The sequence below is a fragment of the Spermophilus citellus genome, assembly GCF_964194105.1.
Source record: "Spermophilus citellus genome assembly, chromosome: 5".
Lineage (NCBI taxonomy): Eukaryota > Metazoa > Chordata > Mammalia > Rodentia > Sciuridae > Spermophilus > Spermophilus citellus.
In genome coordinates this window covers 5,824,303-5,847,815 of record NC_138186.1, presented here as the reverse complement: position 1 = coordinate 5,847,815, position 23,513 = coordinate 5,824,303, and the positions used below count along the sequence as shown (strand labels likewise).

The following is a 23,513-nucleotide window of genomic DNA, read 5'->3' as shown; positions in this document are numbered from 1 at the left end:
AATATTTCTGTTATTCTTGAGTTGTGGGACTTCTCATAATTATAAACATCCCTTGTCAGATTCATGATTTGTAAAAGTTTTCTTGCATTTTCTGCATCTTTTTACTCTCTTAATAGTGTCCTTGGATGGACCAAGAGGTTTGGCTCTTGGTGATGTCTGGTTTATCTATTTTTTCTTTCATTACTCATGCTTTGTTGTTACATTTGAGAGATCATTGTTTAATCCAAGGTTGGCGTGGATTTATGTCTGTTTTCTTCCAAGACTTTTATTGTTTTAACTCACCGTACTTGTAGCAGACTGCTCCTCCACATGTTCTCTTCCTTGGCAGTATGGCCTCTTAGTTGAGGTGGTCCAAGGCAGGGTGCAGTGCTCCCTTGAACTTCTGTATCTCCAAGTGCATGGGAGAGCACTCTGGTTCTGGCCCCGCAACCGAGTTATCCCATATTTTGCTCTTTTCATTCTTATTCTTCAACTCATATTATCATTTGATATCTTGGTTGTTCATCTACATTCAGTGGAAAATTTGGACAACTCTTCCCTGTCCTGCCCAGCTCTTTGTCACCCTGGGCAGTGTCAATGTCGTCCCTTATTGGATGTCTCACCAAACTTTAACCTCACCCCTCCTTATTTCTCAGCTCCACTGTTTTTCAGCAACCTGTTTCTGTGACCAGATCTGGGAACTTGGGATTACTCAAAAAGACCAAATGCCTGTATCCATACTCTGGATTGTGCCCTCTGCTTGACTTTCTTTTTTCTTTTTCTCTCTTCTTCCTCCCCTTCTTGCCCCAGCCCTGCCCACTTCATCTCTTCATTATGGTTGTACTTTTTCACCTATTTTCCAAACTTGATGTTATCCAAAACGCACAGTCAGCTTTTACCTTCCATTTCCCTCTAGTCTTTTCCATAACCTCTTAATGCTGCTTCTCTAGCCCTTTGGATCTGTGGTATACATCAGATATCAATAAATGTTGAGTGAGTGATGGAATCAGCAAGTTTGAATTGGCCTATTTGCCTCCTATACTGAAGCCGCTAGGCCTTGAGGGAGAGTCAGCTGTAGTGAACTCACTGCTAGAAATTTGCTTCTTAGTCCTGACAATTTTTACGAGTTCCTAGTTCCACTCGCTCCTGCTCTTAAAACAGGTGATTGTGGACATTCACTCCCTTATTTCCTCACGTTTTCTCACTCTTAGCACATGAATTTCTTACTCTGTTGAGACGGACCGAGGCCAGCAGACGAGAGCTTGCTTTGCCTTCTCCCTCATCCCACCGGAGCATGGACATTGCTCCCCTGCTGTCCTCTGACCTCTGCTTTCACAAGAAGCCTGCACCCTGTCCCCCATTCTCGGGGCCCTTACACCATCATTTTTTTCTCCTGTATTCAACTCTTCCTTCTCTATCCCTGTTCTCCTCTTAGCATATAATCTAGAAAAACAAAAAGGGAGAAAAGAAAGAAATGCACTAATCCAAACAAAAACACACCGAGTCTCCATTTCCTCAGCTACCTGGAGTCGCTCTCTTTCCCTTTCTGCCCACAGCTGTGAGTGTCTCCATTTTATTTATTATTTGTTACCACAGAGCTCACTTCCTCTAAGTCTGTCGACCTCTAAACACACGTTCGTTTTGGGCTGTGTGTACTTACCACCTGAGCCGCCTTCCACACTGCTGGCTCCTCTCTCTGTCACTTTACCTCTGGCAGGGCAGGGTTTATGCATGCTTGTCTTTCCCTATTTTCCTGAAGGACACTGAGGTTGAAAGGAGATTTTAGGAGACTTGCTATTGTATTTATAATAAAAATTTTTGAACAGGTTCTTCTCAGTTAAGTTCTTCATAGCATTATTGTAGAGTGATGACATTCTTTCATCAGTAGGATTATGGATGAATACATTTTGCAACATCCATGCAATGAGGATGAACAAAGAAAAAAGCAGAAAAGTCAAGGGGCAAAGCGCGCGCGCGCACACGTTTCCACTGTCATTTTTTAAGAAAAATAGCACTATAGAAAGATTCAGGGAAAAAAAAACTTAAGAAAACATTTGTAGTTGTAAATGGACAGAATGCTTTTATTTTATTTCTTTATTTTTTATGTGGTGTTGAGGATCGAACTCGGTGCCTCATGCATGCTAGGCAAGTGCTCTACAGCCCCAGCCCAGGAAAATACTTTTTATATAAATGTTCAGCATGAGAAAAATACCTGGTGCCTCATCATAAAGTTATTTGTGGAGTGGAAATAGAGGAAGGGAATGTTGTTTGCTTTTTTTGGGGGGAGTACTGGTAATGAAACTCCTGGGGACACTCGACCACTGAGCCACATCCCCACCCCTATTTTGTGTTCTATTTAGAGACAGGTTCTCACTGAGTTGCTTAGCGCCCGCCCTTTGCTGAGGCTGGCTTTGAACTCGAGATCCTCCTGCCTCAGCCTCGTGAGCTGCTGGGGCTACAGGCGTGCACCCCCACGCCCGGCTGCTGTTTTCTTTTGGTAGTCGTATTTGGTTTTAACTTTTCCAGTGCACATAGGATTCTTCTGTATGAAGACAATAATAATTGGAGCATCTTTAGAGAATCAGCCTTGACCTTTTCCTGATGATTCCTCTAGCTTCTTGGATCATAATTTTACTTGGTCTTTTCCCTTTTCCTTCCGACCTCGAACCATCCTTCTGCAGTTTGCTTGGTAGGCTTCTCCCGTTGTCACTCAAGTCACTTTGGTTCCCTTGGTCTGATTTTATTATCTTTGTCCTGTGTTCCTTTGGCACCCTGGGAGGGCTCCTCGAGTCACGGGCACAGGATCGGGAGCCTGTTACTCAGCCTTGTGTTTCATGGATGTGGATGCCTGGTAGAAACCCTTAGGCTTTAACAGTCGAAACAATAAAGCACAGCATTAGGGGTAGCACTCCTTACTATTAGCATGTCCTTTTGGGTAGATGGTCGCTACATCCTTTTTGCTTAAAGCTCTGTGGGAGGAGACATGTCTTAATTACACTTAAGTTTATATGAGACATAAATAGTCTATCCAGGCAGTTTGTTTGAAAGCAGTACGATTATTGTTTTCAATCATTGGGGGAGAAGATGGTGATAATTTCATACTTCATTATTACACAAAACATTAGTATAGAACTTTTAAATAATCTCTCCAAATGTGTTGATTAAAGAAAACCAGCATTGATGTGCTTAGGAAATACACGTCGACTCGGGCAGAAGCGTGAGTACGTTTTCTTCTCCATTACCATTGCTGTCTGTTTGTTTTTTCTTCTAGGTTCAACAGATAGATCGAGTGGTGGAAGTTGTGGAGGAAACAATTAAAGGTAATTGTTGAAAATGTGATAAGCAAGCACATGTGTTTTCTGAACCATGTTATAAAAACACTTCTCTGTTCACACTTATGGGCCATCTTTATAAAAGTTATTTTACATCTAAAATCATTCAGTTTTGTCCTTGACTTCATGCATTGACCAGGAAGTGTATGTTTGATTGCCGTACAAATGAGTCAATGAAGTAGGCTCTAGTCAATTTTTTTTAATTTTATTTTTCTATATAATGGATTTAGTTTGAATCTTAGATCAGAAGACAGAATTTAATCAGTTTTAAAATAGGGAAATGATTTTATTCACATCAGAGATTTACAGTTTCTCATTTTAAGAGTACTATTTTATAGACTTTCAGGTATAAATTTGGTAGTGGCACTAGAAAATAGAATTGTGCTTTGATTATTTCATTAGCCAGTGCTCACTGAAGTATGTCCTGTGTCCAATGTCTTCCATATGTTTTTGTGCATTAATTTTGAACTTTTGTTTATCTGGGATTGACGATTATAGACTGAGAATGATACTTACCTTAGTCATCTTTTGAAATTCCAAAATAATATGAACTATCAAAATGAAAAATTTATAGTAGTGATTACTTTGAATTTTCAAAATTACACATTGGAGAAGGTATTGCAGAACCCTCCCCACCCCCCGACCCCGCACACATGTGTGCATGCACCTTCCTCTTTTTTTTTTTTTTTTTTTTGTTGTTGTTGGTGGTGGTGGTGTTTTGAGGTGCTGGGGATGGAAACCTAGTCTTTTCTTATCTTGGGCTATCACTTCACTGCTGAACTCCACTCCAGTCCCATGACTATCTAGAGAGTACATCGTCTGGGCGCTGTTGTAATATTTACGACAGTACCGTAAAGTAAAATGGGTTTAAATAGTTTGCTCATTTTTGCCGCTGAGTTGAGACACCGGGCCCATGACTAGTATGTGACAAAGATCCAGCCAGGTCCCCTGGATCCAAAGCCTGTACTTTGACATTACACTGTGATTTCCCTGCTGTCATCGAGAAGCACTGTTCTCAAGATTGTTGGACGAGCTGCTTCAGCAGTGCCTCAAGATGCTTGAGATGTTGCTGCCTGATCGGGTCTTGAGCACCAGACACGCAGTGGCCTTTCAGTAACTTTTAGAAAGATAAATAATGGTAATGATACCATAGGAGAAGGTTTAGGTGACCTTGGGTATGCAGTGACTTTAGATACAACATTAAAGGTCTGACTCATGAGAGAAATGATTGAGAAATTGGACATCATTAAAGTCAAACTTCAGCTCTACAAAAGACTGCCAAGAAAATGAGAAATCACAGTATAGGAGGAAATATTTGTAAAAAGTACATCTGATAAAGGGTTTGTATCCAAAGTAAGTGAAGAACTCTTGAAATTGGACAGTAAGAAAATGTGCAACACAATTAAAAAATGGACAAAAACCTAGCAGACACTTTGGCAAAGAAAATATACACCTGCAGTTAAGCATTTAAAAAAGATGCTCAACATATGTCATTAGCGAATTTCAAGTTAAAGCAACAAGACTACATTGCTCATACCTAGTAAAATGGCCACAGTCCAAAACACAGTACCAAATGCTAGTGCATTGTGGAGGAACGGAACTCTTCTGATGGGCAAGCAAAATGGCGCAGCCCTCTGGTAGACATTTCGGCTGTTTAACAAAAACTGTTCTTCAGCAGTTATGCTCCTTGATATTTACCTAAGTCAGTCTGAAGCTAATGTGTGCCTGCACATGTTTATAAGAGCTTAATTCACAATTGCTAAAACTTAAAAGCAACAAAGGTGTCCTTCCATAAGTAAATGGATAAATAAACTGGGGTACATCTAGACAATGGACTACTATTTAGCACTTAAATGCACTGCCAAGCCTTGAAAAGATAGAGGGTCCCTAACTGCTTATTACCAATTAGAAGAAGTCAATCTGAAAAGGCTACACATGGTATATGATGTTCTGCAAAAGGTGAACTATGGCGTCAGAGTGTCAGTGGTTGTGGGTGGGGGTAGGGAGGAAGTGAATGGGCAGAGCACAGAAGATGCTCAGGACAGAGACTATTCTGTATAATACTCTAATGGTGGACACATGTCATTGTACGCTTGTTCAAAGCCACAGAACGTACTCTAAGTGAACTCTATTGGCTCTGGATGGTAATGATGTCAGTGTAGACTCTTTGTGATAAATGTACTAATCTAGTACAGCATATTGGTAGTGGGGAGGCAGTGGTTTATAGAAACTCTGTACTTCTGCTCAATTTTGCTGTGAACCTAAAATTGCTCCAAGAAATAGTATTTTAAAAAATTACTGATTGTCATCAATGTTCATAGAAGTTGTCCAGATGGCTTGCAGAGGTGTAATTTCTTTGGAAATCATAGAAGGCCTTTTGTTCCCAGGCTGGGTTATCTAGGGATGATTTCTCACTGGTGAGTTTGGACTTGATTGGATTTATTGGAGAGGCTGTGAGAGTCTGCAGGAATCGAAGTTGAAGATCAAGGTGATGGGAATACTCATTGGCCAGTTTCATTTGAGGATGGGAAAACTGATGGATTAAGTACTATTAGTGGGAAAAGATAGTTTGGGAAATGGGGGATTAATTTTGGTAGCTGCCCTTGGTTTGCAGTGAACTATGAAGGAATCAGGTGACTTGTCTGGGATCTCCTAGTTGATGGAAAACAGGGCCTGGAGGTGAACTTCTATTCTTTTGTCTCTCCTGGTTCTCCCTCTAGGCAGCTGCTTGTTGGTGAAATAATGTGGCCTTTGTAGCCATCAGCCAGTTGTTGGTTGTCTTCCAAAGAGATATTCTCCTGAGGCTGTTTTCTTACTTCCAAAAGGAGAGTATTAGAAGGATGTGAATTTTGAGGAACCCAGAACATATTAGGGGCTCAGTTCTTGTTAGTGTTGACCTTGTACTGCCCACTTAATGCTGGGGTGGCTTGACAGACAAACCGGTATAAGTCATCAGTGATGCTCCTTTCCATCTGACTTCGCAAGCTGCTTGCCCTTGACCCGGGATTATTTCACTGACCTGCATGTGTACCTTTGTGGTAGCCTGATACCTTCAAATTATCTTGGTCCTTTGCAGCATGATCCTACTAGCTTTCTACTGCATTCTTCCATTTCCATTTTTCCTATATTAATGCCATTCATGTACTCTTAGCTCCAGCCTGTGATCTATTTGATGTTTCTTACATAGTATTTTCAATTTGCTTTACATTTATCTTGGAGTTTGCAGCAGCAGTGGGCTGTTTACCCCTCCAGGTCTACCCCCACCTTGATCTTTGCTTATGGAGATGAACCTGCATGGGTTCCGTGGTCGGATCCCTGCCATGTGTCATTCCCTGTGTTTGGCCAGTAGGAGGTTGGAATTGTGATAGGAGTCTTGTCCCCATCTCTGGCTCCCTCTTGTCTTGTTTCAGGTTGGCTGCTTCTCTTGCTCCAGAGCCTCGGCTTTTGTCTGGTGACCCTCTGTATTGTTTCTTTGTTTGGGATCTTGGAGCTGTTCCTGTCTGTGCCTCTTCAGGCTGCCTGTTTCCAGCCCCCAGTATTGCATTGTCTCTTCCCGTTTTCTAACCTGCCCCAACTGTCTGAAGTTGTCCCTTTATGAAATATTTGATTATGCAGAGAAGACATCTGGTTTGCTGCTACCATAATTGTTAAGGAGGTAGCCACGGAGAGACCAGGCTCTGCTGTGTTCAGAGCTGCTTAACATGTTTGGGCCCTGCTGGCTTCTTCCTTGAAGAGGGTTTGGATGCATAGCTTCTGCCACAGACCGTTTGAATTCTTATTGTTGCTTCTGTGACACCAAGTGATGTTTTAAAAGTGTGTTAGTAAGATACGTCGATAAGGACTCAACTCTGTTGTCATGAACACAGTCATACAGAACTCGTTTTAATTTTTGTCTCTTTTGGTTGAATCCAAACAGAAAACTGCTCTTGCCTTCCTGCATCCTGTTGCCCAGCAATCCTGGACAGTGGTGGGCTGTGTACTTCCTGTGTTGATTGAGAGCTTTTGCGTCTTTGAAGCCATTTTCTTTTCCTGGGTTCATTTTGAACAACTCCTCACTGTTTCAAAGTGGGTCTGAAAATTTTATCTCCTGACAATTTTTGCTTTAGGTTTTGTAAGGTTATAATGAATCTGTGTAATTTTTGATATTTTGAAAAGGTACAGGACTGAGTCTAAGGGAAGAAAGATAAGCAACGTTGAAAGACTGCATATTCGTTTTTTTTTTCTTATTTTTATGTGGTGCTGAGGATCGAACCCAGTGTCTCACGCGTACGAGGCAAGCGCTCTACTGCTGAGCCACCAACCCCAGCCCCTGCACATCTTTCTTAAAAACATGTTCACATTAGTCTTTTATGTGATCATTAAAAGCTTTTTTTTGGTATGAAAGATCTGAAAGGAGTAATTATATGTGAAGTCCCTAAACAACACTAAAATCATTAAAATTATTCTCATCTTTGTAAAACCTTAGTCTAACTGGATAACCTAAAGCACATGATTGCAAGTCAGTGTGGCCTATTGAAATCAGAAAAATATTTGTTATTAAGTCATATTTTTCTCTCCTGTCAACCCTGTTGAAAGAGATCCTATTGTTCTTAATATGTCTGCTGGTATTTCATTCAGCCTAATTCCAAATGCCTCAAGTGGCGGTAATACAGGATTTTCCCAGTGTGGCCTAATCTACAAGTGTAATTGATTTTCTGTTTTCTCTGACTTCTCAGTAATTGATGCCATCTTGGTTAGACTGACCTAAATTCCCGGGTTGCTTATTAGGCGGCTGTTTCTTAGGTAAGCCATTGCTGGTGATCTTCACCATCAGGCTTTGCGCTCGGCGTGTGGCATCTTCTCCGAGTGTAAGCTGCTGGTAAACAGGCTGTGTCAGGGTGTGCAGGCAGAAGTGGATCACGTGTGGGCTCCCCCCCACCCCCACCCCCATGATGCTCATCACCCCAATTAGTCCAGGGTGAATTTCTCTGCAGAGGTTTTCTAGACTTAATAAGTGGGACAGTATTTGACCCCCCAAACCATGTGCTTTTTCACTAGAATACCATTATTTTTGGTACATGCTTTGAAAATATGCTTTCATGCATCCTGTTATGGGTAATCTCACACACCCTGAACGCTAGAAAAAGGTGTGCATTGGTTTCGCCAGTTTGGAATGGGAGGTAGTCTCACTGGTGTGAGTGAATAGGTGATGACTTTCCCCTTCTATAACTAAAGGAGCCAGGGATTCCTGTCACTTAGCTTTTTCCCAGTGAACCTGTTTGTTTTTAATTCATGCAAGGTGTTCATTTGTGGTTGGTTTGGTGGCCAGGCGTTTTTTCACTTTTTAAATACAGTCCGTTCATCTACTTGGCTATTGCTCCTTTCTGTTATCTCTTTTGTAGTTGTCTTCTACACGTATATATGCGTTCTTTCTAGAATGAACTTCTTTGTATTATCTCTTTGGTAACAGTTTTTCAAGTTATAATATTTTTCAAAATAAGAGGAGATAAATTTCATTCTGGTCCCCTGGAGCAAAATTCTGCCCAGGACTTCAGTTGGTTTTTCACATTGGCTGGGAAGGCGTCTCTGTTAGAGGAACCGCTGTGTGATGTCTCGTCTATATATTTTGACTTTATGACCTCTTCAGCCAACGGGTTAGTCTTACTTCCAGCCACACACATACTCACCAGCATGGGTATTATTTATCAGCTCTGGTGTGTGTAATTAATGTGTTGGAAAAAGTCTTCCTTAGGCAGTGTAAATGGTCGTATTTACCTTTCTCTTAGTACAAGTGGCTAATTAACTTTGTCTAATGTTTTTCAACCTTTAAACCATTTTGGAATGCAAATAAATGTGTAAATTTGTCTCCCAGGTGATTCTGCTTTATGACAGCTTCAGAATTGTTTTACATTTTTCTTCTTTGTCTTAAATATAATTAATGTGCGGCTTTATTGTGTTTACCACTCACATTTTCTTTTCCACTCAGATGCATTTTCTCTTGTTTGAAACTTTCTTGCTTCAGTGATAGAATTTATAAGATGATTTGGGTGTTTCACTAGCTTCTATTTGGTGCACAGTGTGGAATAGACTCAGGGGATTGTCTTATGGCAAATAACACGCTGTTACCATGCATTACTGGACTGGGTTGTTGAAGACAAAGGACATTCAGACCAAGGCTCCTGGGCTTTCCACGGACCACTCCTTTTGTTAGTAGTTCTTCTACCAATCTGGTCAAGTAGCCCACCATGCCTTGTTTAAATGCTGACAAGGAGCTCCCTAACATTAAATTGTGTTTACATGCTTAAACTTGTGAACCCAGTAGTGTCTTGGCAGATTGCATAAAGATGAGACTACTTAAAAAATGTATTAGTTTCTAGAATTTTGTGCAAACTGTTACTGTAAACCAGTTTATATTTAACAGTTTTATGTCTGTATATTAATCATTTTCATTTCAGGTGTTCAGTATACTCAGATATGCCAATTTGACTTCTAAGGTTCTCAATCATTAATTTTTACTACAAAATAAATAACATAAAACCTCATTTCCAAAATTTTGTTATATCTAATTTTATCCTATGTACTCTAATGGGAGTTGTATTATTAGAAACACACACATAAACAAACACACCCTCCACCCCCCAGTAAATCAGTTACTTGTGTTTTGAAATTCCTACAGAAAACATGTTCACTTGTGTGTGTGTGTGTGTGTGTGTGTGTGTTTAACTTTTTGTTCTGGGGATTGAACCCAGGGCCTGCGCATGCTGCCACTGAGCTACATCCTCAGCCTAATACATATATTTGTAAGAATTTTAGTATAATTCTTAACTGATTTGGCTTAAATTTCTCATTTTATGTACACCTATAGTTCCAGCAAATCTAGAGGCTGAGGCATGAGGATTGTGAAGATCGAGGCTAGTCTCGGCAACTTAGACCCTGTCTTAAAAGAAAAAATAAAAGGGCTGGGGGTGTAGCTTAGAGGCCTAGGATTTAATTCCGAGAACTGAAAAAAAAAAAAACAAAACAAAACAACATGCTTAAAGAAGACAAGATTTTTTTCATATCTTTTTAAAATGAATTTCTACTGTTCATATGTGTTATTAAGCACCTGAAGAGGTTATGTTTTTCATTTACAGAATCTCCTATTTTCAGTTAGTAAAATATAATCACAATAGTTGAGATTATGAACTTAGGAAAAAATGCTAGCAAGCTTAATTGCAGTTTTCAAATGGGCTGAAATAATAGGTGCACTGGGGTGTTTTCTGTTTTGACCATTTTAACAGTAAGTTAAATTGATAGTTCTCCTCTAGTACTTTATGTCTGAGTGCTCCATAAACAAATGGAAACCAGGTCCTGCAGTATCTGAAATTTTGGTAGGAAGATAAAAATACAAAAAAAGTTAAAATTTATAAGATGACGTGGGTGTTTCACTAACTTCTATTTGGTGCACAGTGTGGAATAGACTCGGCCATGATTTTATTGTCAGGGAAATAACTTATTTCACAACCAAGTGAATATAAAACTTTTCAGCTTAGAGTAATTTTATAGTTTAGATGTGGCTTTATAGGAAACTTAAATTCAATTTTCTCTCTAAATAATTTACTATTAGAGTAATCACTTGTGGGATGGACCTTTATTAGAAAACCTAGTACTGAAGTATTATTGGCACATGTTGATTCTGACATTTCGTTTGTAATATTTGGTTGATGTACACGTTTTCTTCATCCTGTAACACACTAAAAGCATTTTACAGGTATGTTACAATCACTTCTGAGACCAAGAGTAAAAACCAGTTTCACGTACTTCCTAGTTTGAGGGGGGAAACTCATTTACAGAATTTGTAGTTAAGATATCAACTGTGAATGGATCTTAGGTAGAAGTTTATGGATTTTTAGGTAGAAATTTATCTCAGTGCCACCATTTTGTAACAAAGTATACATTTTATTGAGTAATAAAGACATAGTAATTGAAATGTCCTTTTAAAAAATGGCCTTGAACACATTAAATCTTTATTATAACTCCAAAAATGCAGGTACACCGTCTCTTAAAGCCACTCTGAGAAGTCAACTGCCGTGACAGACCAGGGTCCTAGACTGAGCCTGCGAAGAGCTGTGTCGAGACACTTGTGCCTGCCACCGACAGGGTCATTGCCAGCAACCCACAGAGCCTCATTTGTATGACATGGAAGGTCCCTTTACTCTGAAGTTCTTAAAGTGTGAGTCTGTAATGGAAGACTGAGTTCAGAGTTTGTCATTGGAAATGAGATGCTGACATTTTGGACAGTGATCTCTAGCAAAAGGGATTAGGATGTGACTAGAGTTTGTCCCACTTCCCAGTCTCTATTTGCCACATTTTACTACTTCTGTTCCTTCCTGTTTACAAAACAAACCTGTGGTGGGCATTCTGTACATTTTCTGTGGGGTAGCTCTGCATTGAGCTGGTGTTAGGTGGAGCCCGGCTCTTGGATTCTTTTGCCTTCGCTGGGCTCAGTTGCCCTGGGATTCTGCACAGCAGGAGGCTGTGAACTGCTTAGTGTTGCTCAGGAACTTCCAGAGCAACTTTGATTTCCATCCAGGGCCACATTTATTTTTAGGACTTTGACATTTATTTTGGGTGACAATTTTTAAGGAAAAAGGTACTTTGAGAAGATAAAAACAGAATCATCAATTGGGTGGCCATGGTGGTGCATACTTGCTAGCCCAGTGTCCTGGGAGGCTGGGGCAGGAGGATTCCAAGTTTAAAGCTATCCTCGGCAACTTTGCAAAACCCTGTCCCAAATATAAAATATAAAATGGGCAGGGTATGCGACTCGGTGGTTAAGTACCCTAGGTTCAATTCCTGGTACTTCCCCAACCAAACAAAACCAAATACCTATTACCTGGAACAGTGATTCTCGTGGGTGGTTGCTGGTCCCCTGGCCAGAGAGAGAGGACAGTAGGCTGGTTGATCAGAACCTGGAGAAACTGTGGTTGGTGAGTCTTTCCTGTGGCCCTCCACCTAGACTCCTGGCCATGTGAGCCACTCTTACCTCTGGGTATTGTTGTCACTTAGGTGTGCAAGGTGGAATAGCCATGGTCCCTCACCTTGCCCTGGAGTGCACACACCCAGCTTACCCAGGATCCTGTGCCACCTCAGCCTCCTTCCCTCCTGTCCATGAAAGCACAGAGCAATGGAGCCATTTCATGGGAGTGAAATGGCTTTTTTATATATCCAATCTTTTTTATATATCTAACAATTATTCACAAATATGATTGTTATCAGTACAATTATTTGTGACCCATTTCTTAGCCCCCCAAACTTTTAAAAGAAATGGGATTTGACTTTAACTTAGTGTTTAAATGTTTTAAAGGCCTACTTGCCTTGCTTTAAGCAACATCATTAGGGGCTGGGTGTGGTGGCACATACCTGTAAGCCCAGAGATTCAGGAGGCTGAGGCAGGAGGAGCTCAAGTTCAATGCCAGCCTCAAAATAAAAAAGTAAAAAGTCTGGGGATGTGGTTAAGTGGTAAACTGCCCCTGGGTTCAATCCCCAGTACCACCCACCTCCCCTCTGCCCCCACTAAGACATTGTCAGTCTCCCTAGGAGTCCAGTGGCAGTCATTATAGTGGCTGCTATAACTACCGTTTACTCCTCTGGCTAATCCTCCATGTGCTCTCGCCCTCCATCGGTACTCCGAAGCTCGCTCGGCCTTACTGGCTGTGCGACCAGGCCTTGGCTTAAGGTGAGGGGAACCTCGTCCTCTGGTTCCAAAGCCCATGTACCTTCTCTTCTGTGAAGCTGCTTATCCTGAACAGAGGGAAGGGAGACGGGGAGGCCCCTCCACTGTAATACCCTTCCTCACACCTATCATCTAGGATGCTGCTTTCTCGTTGTCTCCAAATCCTCCCAAGCATTTGCCCGGTCACACATCTCATTTTCTGTCTGATCTCTTTTTCCCCCTTCGGGTTTTCTTGCCATCTAATTTTGTACCAGTGTGAAAGCATTTTTTTTGGTAGGAAAAAAACCCTTTTTCCCCACACAACTTTATTTATCAAGATTTTTTTTCTTTAAAAGTCTGGAGTAGAAATTTTGAGCCTTCTCTTGCTGTAAGGTGCTTAAGTTGGGAAATGAGTGGGTAAAAAGTATTCTTTTACTGTAGTCATCAATAACAAAAATATGGTTTAACCAATAAAAAGTTAATGAGATTCTACAGAGGAAGTTATTTTGTCTATGTGTGTTTTTAAGGGTAATTGTTGAAATTTTTATGTAAAACACATAGGTTTATTGTTAAATGGTTAGGTCAAGAAAACCGTTGCACATTCTTTAAGAGAATGGCTTATTTTAAAATTCTTGTTAGGCATTTAAGCCAGGTAAGTATCACAGCTCTAACCAGAAGTATTTTAATACAGCTAGTTTTAAATCTTTAACAGTTCATACTCATCAGTTGTCAACTCTTAAAATTTTAAAACAACATTTGATTCATCTATTGACCAGAGCTCAGAATCTTGAGCCCATGTAATTTTTGTAAATTCTTTTGTAAATAAAAATATCGGGAGTATTTTTATTTTCAAAGGTGTGCCTTTTCTCTGTGCAGCTTCTTTATGCCAGGTCTTAATCTCTTCAGGGCAGTCTGCTTTAGTGAAAGGCCCTTAACTTGATTGGTTTTAAGAAGTGGAAAATGGGCAACAACAGGAATTCTGGCAGACATTCTGTGAAGTACACACAGTCCTGTATAAAAATGGTGTCCTGTAACCTCTGCTCGAAGCTTTGCTGATTTTATTCCTGTGAGAGTCCATGGCTCCCTCCTGGGTCCCGCTCTACCTGGAATCCTTGATCAGATCTTCTGTCATTTACCAGTGGATTTTCCTGGAGATCTGAAGTCCCCTGAGTGCAGAAGTCAGTGTGGTAGCTCAGGACAGAATTTTATAGGGGAGACATGAGTGTTTGTATTTTGGCTGACTTTATTTTGTATTTAACTTCTGAAGTATTTCTAAATATCGTTTAAACTTAGGTATAGGATCATGAAGCTTTTGCTTCAGTTGTATGTACTCATTAATGTATCACAATATAAAATTCACATCGTCTTTGTTTTTCTTGCATTTCTAAACTTGGCTTTCACCATTTCTGTGGCAGGGCCATGCCAACTCTCTTCCCCAGGGGTGCAGGAATTAGACTGGCTTGAAGGCCCCTGGAGCTCCTCCCCCTCCCTCTGCTCCTGTGTGTCCTGCCCACAGTACAGAGGGCAGCTCTTGGTTGTGATGAGTTAGCTGTGCCTCGGATCAGAACTGAAAGGCCATGGGACACTCGGGCCCATCTTAAGATGGTGGATGGGAGGGCTCCCCAGCTTCCTCTCCTTCCTGTCTCACACCTGGGGGTGGCCAGACTGGAACAGTAACAGGAGGGGGCTTGGCATTTTCATTTGTGGCTGACGGTGGGAATCTGACCTTCTGTTTGGAAGGTCGGCAGGACTTGCAGGCTCCAGGTTTCTTGTCTTTTGTGGTTCTCATTTTCAGAAGGCTCGAATGCCACCTTTTGTGAGGTGGTTGCTGCTTTTCTCGTTTGGTGTGGTAATTTGGGGAATGTAGGTTTGAGCATGAGCAGTGCTGCTGCCCTTTATTGCTGTGTGGCTGCTTTAGGTACCGACAAGAGGCATTCATAGTTTTGTGTTGTAGGCACTGAAGTTTCGGAGCTGTTGAACAAATTTGGGATTGAGCCCAGTCTCTTGTAGTATGGCAGAATGATCAGAGGAGCTCTGTGAAGGTTCAGTACTAATGCTGAGTTGCTGATGGGAGTCCTTTGGCTTGTGACTATGTCGATGCACAAATTTGGTTTACATTCCGAGAAGTAAGTTAGTACTGCAGAAACCTCCCCGTCATAAAGGGTACATCTGCTCATACAAAATACAATAGAGACAGAAAGCTAACTGCTCATTGTAATTTGCCTCTGGAAGGCATCCTCATTACTCTGAGGGCATTTGCTTATGTGGTTGTTTATCATACGACTTTTGTTTACAAATAACTTGCATATATCAGCTGTAACAAGCCAATGGAAGAAAAAATGGCTTAAGAACCTTCCATTCCAACAAATGCTTTCATCTTTCCATGTCCTTGTTCATAGGCAGATTTCACATTATTTGTATCAGTGTGGGTGCTTTTTTATGTGCAGTAGGAGTTTGGATACTGATCCTCATGCTTCTAGAGGTATAAACTGCACTGTGACCTTACCTTGCCCTCCTCCCAGCCCACCTGCCTGAAGGTGAGCTGTTGGGTTCATTGTCCTCAGCCTGGCTCTGGAGACGGTGGAGATGATGAGAGTCCCATCGTGAGTGGCCTCTCTTCGCTTGCATTGATTTGCACTTGGACTTTTGTCTCTTTGGACAGTTTATTTTTATTTTCTCATTTTAAAATCTTTTTCTAGGTGTTGTTGTAGCTAATATTTAAACCTTTTCTACTGGCTGAAGAAGAAGCTGTCTCATCTTAATAGCTAAGAATTGGGGCTTGAATCGGGAAGATGTTTTTGAGTCAATTCTGACTTGAATATGTGTGAAGTTTTGAAACCCAGACCTGTGACAAACCTGCTGCTTCCATTCAGCCCAACTTTTTGTTTTATTTTTCTTCTTTAAAGATGTTAAATACTTCAAGAGAGGTTTTCACTTTTGCATGGAATCAGAAAATGTTTTTTTCCCCTGAGAAGTACTGGAAGTGAGGATCTCTATTGAATGGAGTAGAGAACAACTTTTGCTTTTCTGTGAAATTAGAAAGAGATGTTCAGTGACAATGCTGAATATTTGGTAAAAATACAGATTAAATTGATCACTCTCATCTGGTAATCTCAAATGGAAGTCCAGTTGACCAAATTTACGTGAGAGTGGATGTCCTTAGTCTGTTAATTACTCTTTTCGCCTGAATTTTCTGCCAATCTATTCCTGCCCTCTGCCCCCAGCATCGTGTTGGGTTGCTTTACTGGGACGTTTTCCAACAGGCTGACCCAGAGCTTAGAGTTCGGCTGGGTCTTCTGGGTGTGTACCCTACAGGGTGGAATCTGTGAAATGAGTGCCATTGGCTAGAGACCAAAATGGCCTGGCAAGAGCGCTTTCTGGTGGTGAGGTGGGTGGTCACATGAAGGGAACACTGAATGGCCTTCACAATTAGACAGATTGAACAAAGTCCTGGAGGAGAGGCTGGCCATTTTATAGATCCTTGAGGAGGAGAAAAAACTAAATGGGGAAAAATTGGCAGGAGCCCACACTGCCAGGTGAGAAGGCTGGTGTTTCTGTGCCCAGTAGTGCAGCCTGGGGCCGATCTCCACCACCCCCTGGAGCTTGAGGGATCCAGAGCAGTGAGAGTGTGCAGAGGCCATCACGCAGTCAGTAAGCACATGGGTCGTGGTTAAGCGTATTTCTGACCTTTAGCTGGTGCACGCATGCTCCAGGGCCGGCTCTCTGGGTGACAGCAGGCTGCTCCCCGGTGCACATGGGGTGAGTTCCCTCTGCAATAGCAATGTGCAGTGCTGCCAGCTCTGTGGGGTTCAGGAAGGATCTCTGCTGTTAAAGATTTATGGACAACATCAAACCTCGATTCAACTGGCACACAGCGATTACTGCAAGTAACACCCAGTGCCTGGGTTTTCAGCATTATGAATTCAGGAGTGTGGACACAACAGGGAATTATAGAAACAACTGGAGTTTCGGTGCAGAAATTTTCAGTAAATAATAATCTCAGCTGATAAAATGCTTTAGTGACATTCTTTGGATTAGATCAGATGTACAAATCAGCATGGAATCGGGGCTTTGTATCCGATTTATAAATACCTGCTGAAGGCTTTTGAGGTTTAAAATAAATTTAGTTTCATCAGAGTTGGATTTTATGTGATGCAAGTTCCAAATTAGATGTTTATTAAAGTTGGTCAATAAAAGCACTGAACTACCATTATTTAGATGACAACAGACATGAATTTACGTTTAAAATGGATGAGATAAAAGATCTCAAAGATGCAGCATCGGAGCGTTTCCATCTGGGTACCAGCAGCCATGGTGCTCATCCTGCTATTGGAATTGAGTGTCTCTGTTTCTGTCACTTCCACCTCCTCGTGTTCTCATGTTCTCAGTGTCAGTTTGTCACACTGAGCACCCTTTCTTCCTCTCTTCCCACTAGCACTTCCTCCTCCAGGTTCTCCTTATGTGGAGTGGAAATGATGTCGAGGGATATTTCACTCTTTATTTCCTGTCCCTTTCCTCAGCCGGAGGGGTGATGACATTCACCACAGTCGGTGCTTGCTGAGCTGCCATCCTTTCTCCATCTCGGCTCTGGGCCTCGATGGCTATGAGAAGGGGTCAGACGGGGGTGTGGGTGTCTGGTGGTAATAATGTAAGGTGCTTCAGTTTGCTCCCACACTTGCTTTTTACCCACATTCTGAATCCCTCAGTGTGTTTCTCTGGCCCTGAGCCCTTGTTTCTTCTTTTCTTGCTAAAGAAAATGCATGCTTTAAGACATGGCTTCAGTTTTATTCCTCATCTGTCAAGGTGGTTTGTTTGGGTGGCTCCAGGATTGATAGCTTGCACGTGACTTAGATGATGTTCACAATATGTTCTTCTGTAGTTTCTGGTTTTAAGGAATTCAATTGAATTCAATTGAACCAGGCATTTCATATGAAATAGGATTTTTGAAAGAGGTGGGAGATCACTAGAAGTTTTGTTTCATTATTCCATTTTTTTAAAAAATGATTGTTATATGGATGAAATTCCTTTTTTTTTCTTTGGCCAGATACGACAAGCAACTTTTATGATTTCCTACTTTGTCTTTAGTGTACTGTATTTTTCAATTTAAAAGAAAAAAAAAAGCCTGAGACTCATTGTTAGGTCTGCTGCTCTCTAATGAATCGTTGGATTGGAAAATAACTCATTATATCATCAGGCAGAGATATGTTCCTTTATTTGCATGTAGATAGTGAAGATGAATAATTTATCAAATGTTATTAGTGCAGGCTGCGTATTACTGGAGTCGTAGCAGGGATATAATGAAATTTGTCTCATCCTACTATGAACATGACAAGCCTTTGCACAGCCATGACTGCACCTTGGGCATCTCTCAGAAAACTGTGGTGTAGCCATGCCAGTCTTGTTCACCTGCCCAACCTCTGGACTTTCGACTGAAGAGTTCAACTTTTCTTGAAAATCTCTGAAATTTGGTTTGCCAAACACTTGCTTGACTCTAGCTGTGTTCTTGTGTCAAAGTAAAACTTTCCAGAATGAGTGGATTCCTTAATGTTTCTTATTAAAGTGATTAGTGCAAAAAGGCTGTGACTGGTTTTATTACTTCTGGTCGTGAGAAGCTGTCTGTTCAGGAGATGTTGAAGCAATCTGCCTTTCTGAAATGAGGGGTGATGCTTAGAATCTTATATCTGCACTAATTATGCATCTGCAGTTATTTTAAATGATAGCCTTATAAAGGTTGCCTTTGATTTGCCTTTGGCATGATTGCATTGGGAGCTCAACAAATTACCCCCCAAAAGTCACAATAAAGCTGTACAAATGGCCAAAAGCAAATTATGCCTTATTTTGGAACTTGACTAAAAGCATTCAGCAAATTGAGAAATTTATTTATGACAACTGAAGTCTCTTTAAAAACAGTGTAAGTCTGTGGTGTTCTATCGGGGCTGTTCCTGTTTTCTCAGCTGCTGGACAAGTTCGTTCAACCAGGGGGAAGCGGGCTGTGAAAGTGAGGAGCTTTATTGCTGCTGCTGAGATGGCTCAGTTGATTTGGGGAACTGTCAGTTATGATGGAGATTTTGGTGGCAAGTAGTAGAGAAGGTCTGCAGCTCTACTGGACCTAGGTTGCTGGCATTTGATATATAAACTATGGACAGGCAAACTAGCCTGGATTTAACAGGGAATTCTTGTAGGTGAAACAGTGATAGGAAGTTGGAGAAGCTCTCCACGTACTTTCAGTTGACTGGAGCTTCTACATGAACAGAGCAGAGGCTGGAGTGAGCCCAAGCCACCCACCCTTGTCTGCCTGATGGAGCCTGCATGCACATCCACAGGACCTCGGAGAGGACCCAAGGGTGCCAGGGAGAAAAGACAAGGTGGGGCCAACTGGAAAATGGCCCTAACGTGAAGTGCCCTCACTGGCTCACTCAGAGCCATTGGTAGAAAGTAGGCATCTGCCTTGCTCAAAGTGTTTAAGAACGGGTGTGATCAGTCTTTGACTTCACAAAACACTGTCAGTACAGAGGTGACTCCTAGGAAGCCATTCTCGAAACAGGGATATCGGCAACCATTCATTGTGGAGAGGAAGAGCTTCGTAGATTTAGTCTCCACAAAGCAACTGTCCTTGGGGGAGTGATGTGAATTTTGACTTGCTATGATACGTAATCCAAGAGGTCAAGTCTTCAGACTCTATTATGATTCATTTAAAGAAATCAAGTGTAACCATGTTCCTGATGAAAAATAGTTGATCCTTGTTCCTCAGTGACCAATGGTGTTGGATTTAGAAGACAAGGATTCAAGAAAGTAAGGGAAGGCATAGTGGAAAAATCCAAGAAAAGGATTGTGATAGTGACTTGAAAATAGAAATTACGAAGAGGAGCACGTGGAGAATCTGGAGTTGAAGAGCGCAGAAACAGATTGAAGCCTTCGTCAAGGCCCCGCTGCAGGTTTCTAGGTGGCTTACGGAAATTACCAGTCACACTGGAGAGTGATTAGAGAAATGATCCTGTCTGAAGAGCAGAACTAAAATGAGCAGGACATCTCTCATTGCTGACTTTAGATGTCACCCTGAGTGGATGAAAGGGTACTCAGCTATCTGGTGAAGCATCTTTACTGTCCATGCTGTGACAGGCACGGAGCCTTCCCCCTCTGCTGAAAGAGAAGCTGTGAGGTTTTGATTTTGATTAGAGCAATGAAGATGCTCTGGGGGTGTCTGTGATTTGCTTCCAGAGGGGATGGCCTTGGGGGTTGGTGAACTGGGTGGTGAAGATTTGCCCCCAGGGTGGGTGGGGACTATCCAGTCACCTGGAGACCCGTGGACAAAATGGTGGAGGAAGGGTGGATTCTTATTCTCTTTTCAAGAGCTGGAGCACTTGTTTCCTCTTTGGCTTTGGACTTCAGAACTTCAGATTCTTTAGACTTTGATCTGTGAGATTGGTACCAGTTGCTTTCAGGGCTATTAGCCTGAGCCTTGACTGCAGATTTGCACCATCCACTTCCTGAGTTCTGAGGCTCTGTGCTTGGTTCTCCTGGCTTTCCTGTTCTCTGACTTGCAGATGGCCCATCGTGGGAACTCTTGGTCTCCACAATCAAGTGAGCTGACTCCCTAATCAATCCATTCCCATCTCTCTCTGTAGCCTCTCGGTTCTGTTTTTCTGGAGAACCTTGAGTAGACAACCTCAGAGACCTCTGTGGCCACATGCAGCACACTAACACAATGTCATGGGAGCTGCAGAGGACTAGGATAGAGAAGAGTTCAAAAACTAAAACAAAAACCTACTGGGTGAAAACATCACAAACCTAAGGAAAAACTGTGTGGATCAAAAAAGCTAACTCACTTCCATATGGAAAAATCAGATCCGTGCCTGGACTCCCATCAGCAAACTGTCGATAGACAAAGTGAAGATTGTGAAAGGAGAAGTAACACTTACCAGGGAGACAACAGTGGGATTAATAGTTGACATCAGAAGCCAAAACTGTCAAAGGAATGTGGCATGCTCAAAGAAAAAGCTGGCAATTAGTGACCAGTTAGTGAAAATCATCTTGCACAAACGAAGGAAAGTATATTCTCAAAGAATGATTGTTGCTAAATAACTTGATTTAGAAGATACTAGAAAGTTCTTTAGGCAGAAAGGAAGTAGTATCACATGAATTTCAAGAAAAAACAAAGTGCTAGAAATGGTATACAGGTGGGTTAATATACTCCTATAAGTATGCATTTCATGTTTTTTTCTCTTTTAAAATGAAAATAATAGCGCTGTTTTTAGCGTTGTGCAACTATGTATATAAAGTGTGATAGCAATTCCATTAAAGAGGAAGCAGGAAGAGAAACGGTCTCAGCTGAGAAGTGATCTCAGACCCCTACTGTACAGAGAAGAGGCTAAGTAGATCCTAGACCTCAACATAAGAAGAAAACACAGAATCCTCACGTCCTTGGGATAGGCAGATCTATGAGTTCTTAGATATGAAAACAAATCCATGAGCCATGGAAGGAAAAGTAGAAAAATTGAACATTGAATTGAAAAGCATTTACTTTTAAATAGAAGCTACCATCATGAAAATGAAGCTTTAAGCCACAGTCTGGGGGAAAATATTTACAAATCTCCTGATGAAGGTGGGCATACAAAATGGTATCACCACTGTGAAAAGCGTCTTTCTTAAAAAGGTAAACATAGATTCACAACTCGACAGTTTTACTCTTAGGAATATGTGCAAGAGAAATGAAACATGTCCATAGAGACATTATTGTAACGGCCATTCTTTGAAACAATCCAAATATCCATCATCTGGTCAGTGGGTCAGCAAAATGTGCTGTATTTGGTATGGGACTATTTTGAGCGGTGACAGAAATGGTCTAAAGTTGGGTAATTGTGTTGATTGGAAAACTGTACAAATTCACTTACAATCATTGAATTGTATGCTCACACTGGGTAAATCTTACAGGATACAGCATATGTCTGAGTAAAGTTGTAGAAAATAGTACTGTACATGAAAAACCAAATGACAAATCTGGTAAGATAAATTAAAAATGTGAAAGGGGTATGCAAATTCTTAGTACTATCTTTTGTATAAGCCTTAAATTATTTTAGTACTTAAAAAGTTATAAAATTGTAATGGCATTTGGTACTAGTCTGATATTCTTATGTGACAATTTATAAAAATAAATTTAAAAAGTGTGTTTTAAAATATCGAACCATAAAATGCAATTTTATCTTGGCTTTTGATTATTCTTTGATTTTCTGTTTGCTTTGAGGGGCTTCTGTTTTTTTTTTTTTTTTAATAGAGCATTTATACCTGTGGGACTCTATTCCGAGGACTTGTCTCTGTTTCTCAAGTATACAACATGAGTATGCAACTGAGTGGGAGCAAAATACTTCTAACTGCGGACCTAGAACACAGCTGTTTTTCTTCTGAACTTTTTCCTAGGTTCAAATGACCACACCTTCTCTAGGGTGGTTTTTTCTTTCCCCTCATAAAAGACGAAACTAAATGCAAACGTTAGCACGTTTGTTGAAAGCGGAAAATTAAAGTGAAGTTGTGCAACTCACTAATGTATACTTATGTTCTTGATTTGAAGGCCACTCTGTGCGACTTCTGGGCCAGAAGAAGGATAATGGAAAGCGGCTGGGGGGAGCTCGGTTGGATTTGCCCAAGATCAGGAAGAACCCACTGATAGAAATAATTTCCATCAATACTGGGTAAGTGTCTCTCAATCTTGCTCATAAAATACCCAGTATTCTGTGTGCTCACCTTTTTTTTTTTTTTTTAACCCTGGACATGTGATGTTGAAAAGTAGTTGAACATTTTCTTGGGAAAGAAAAATCATAAAAGTTCAAAAGTTGTGGATATAAGATTCTTCTAAAATGTTTTCTGTCTGCAGATTACATGTTTGCAGTAGGATTTTATGTCTTTGATTTTATGTTCTTTTCATTTTTGGTAGTAAATACAGGTTTCATTTTCTAGCTATGTCCTTGGTTAAAATCTTTTGTAAAAAGAACATTCTCTGGAAGAGCTAATGACCCATCGACTTTGCTTATTTGTTCAATGGGGTCATGGTAAATGTGGTCCAAAACACAGGCTTTCATTATTAGTTATTTGAAGTGCTTATTTTGTTAGGGTACTTTAGTAGTGCTGGGGTGGAGCCTGGGGTCCTGCCCACTCTTGGTAAGTGCTGTAGCATTAAGCTGCATCCCAAGACCTGATGCCTGTTTTAAAATGTCATTCCTTTAAACTGGAAAAAAAAAATAGCCACATGATTATGATTATCAAGTACATTTTTAATTTCCACACCTTTGTCTAAAATCCTTCTTGATGATAACTTTTCCTCTAGTTACTAATTCTTGCATTGATTTAATTTTGGTTTCTTTTTTGAAAAAGGTAGATTTTCTCTAAATCCGAGGCAACCTCGGGCTTCTGTTCTGGGAGCACTCCTGTCCCCCAGGGATTAAGCTGGCCTGCTGTCTCCTGACTGCCACTTGCCTCTTGGCCTTGGGCCCCTTTCCCCTTCCTTTCCCCTGAGGACAGGTGGGCTGAGCATCCTC

At 41.1% G+C, this 23,513-nt stretch overlaps 1 protein-coding gene across 5 annotated transcripts in view; it reads left to right on the top strand.

Moving 5' to 3' along the window:
- E2F3 (E2F transcription factor 3) overlaps positions 1-23,513 on the top strand; it is a 693,003-nt gene that overhangs the window by 295,841 nt on the left and 373,649 nt on the right. For all 5 annotated transcript variants that reach the window (XM_081296306.1, XM_081296305.1, XM_081296309.1 and 2 more), the window contains 2 exons: positions 3,251-3,299; positions 22,550-22,670. In XM_081296306.1, coding sequence (XP_081152432.1) covers positions 3,251-3,299; positions 22,550-22,670 — 170 coding nt within the window. The remainder of the gene's footprint in view (positions 1-3,250; positions 3,300-22,549; positions 22,671-23,513) is intronic.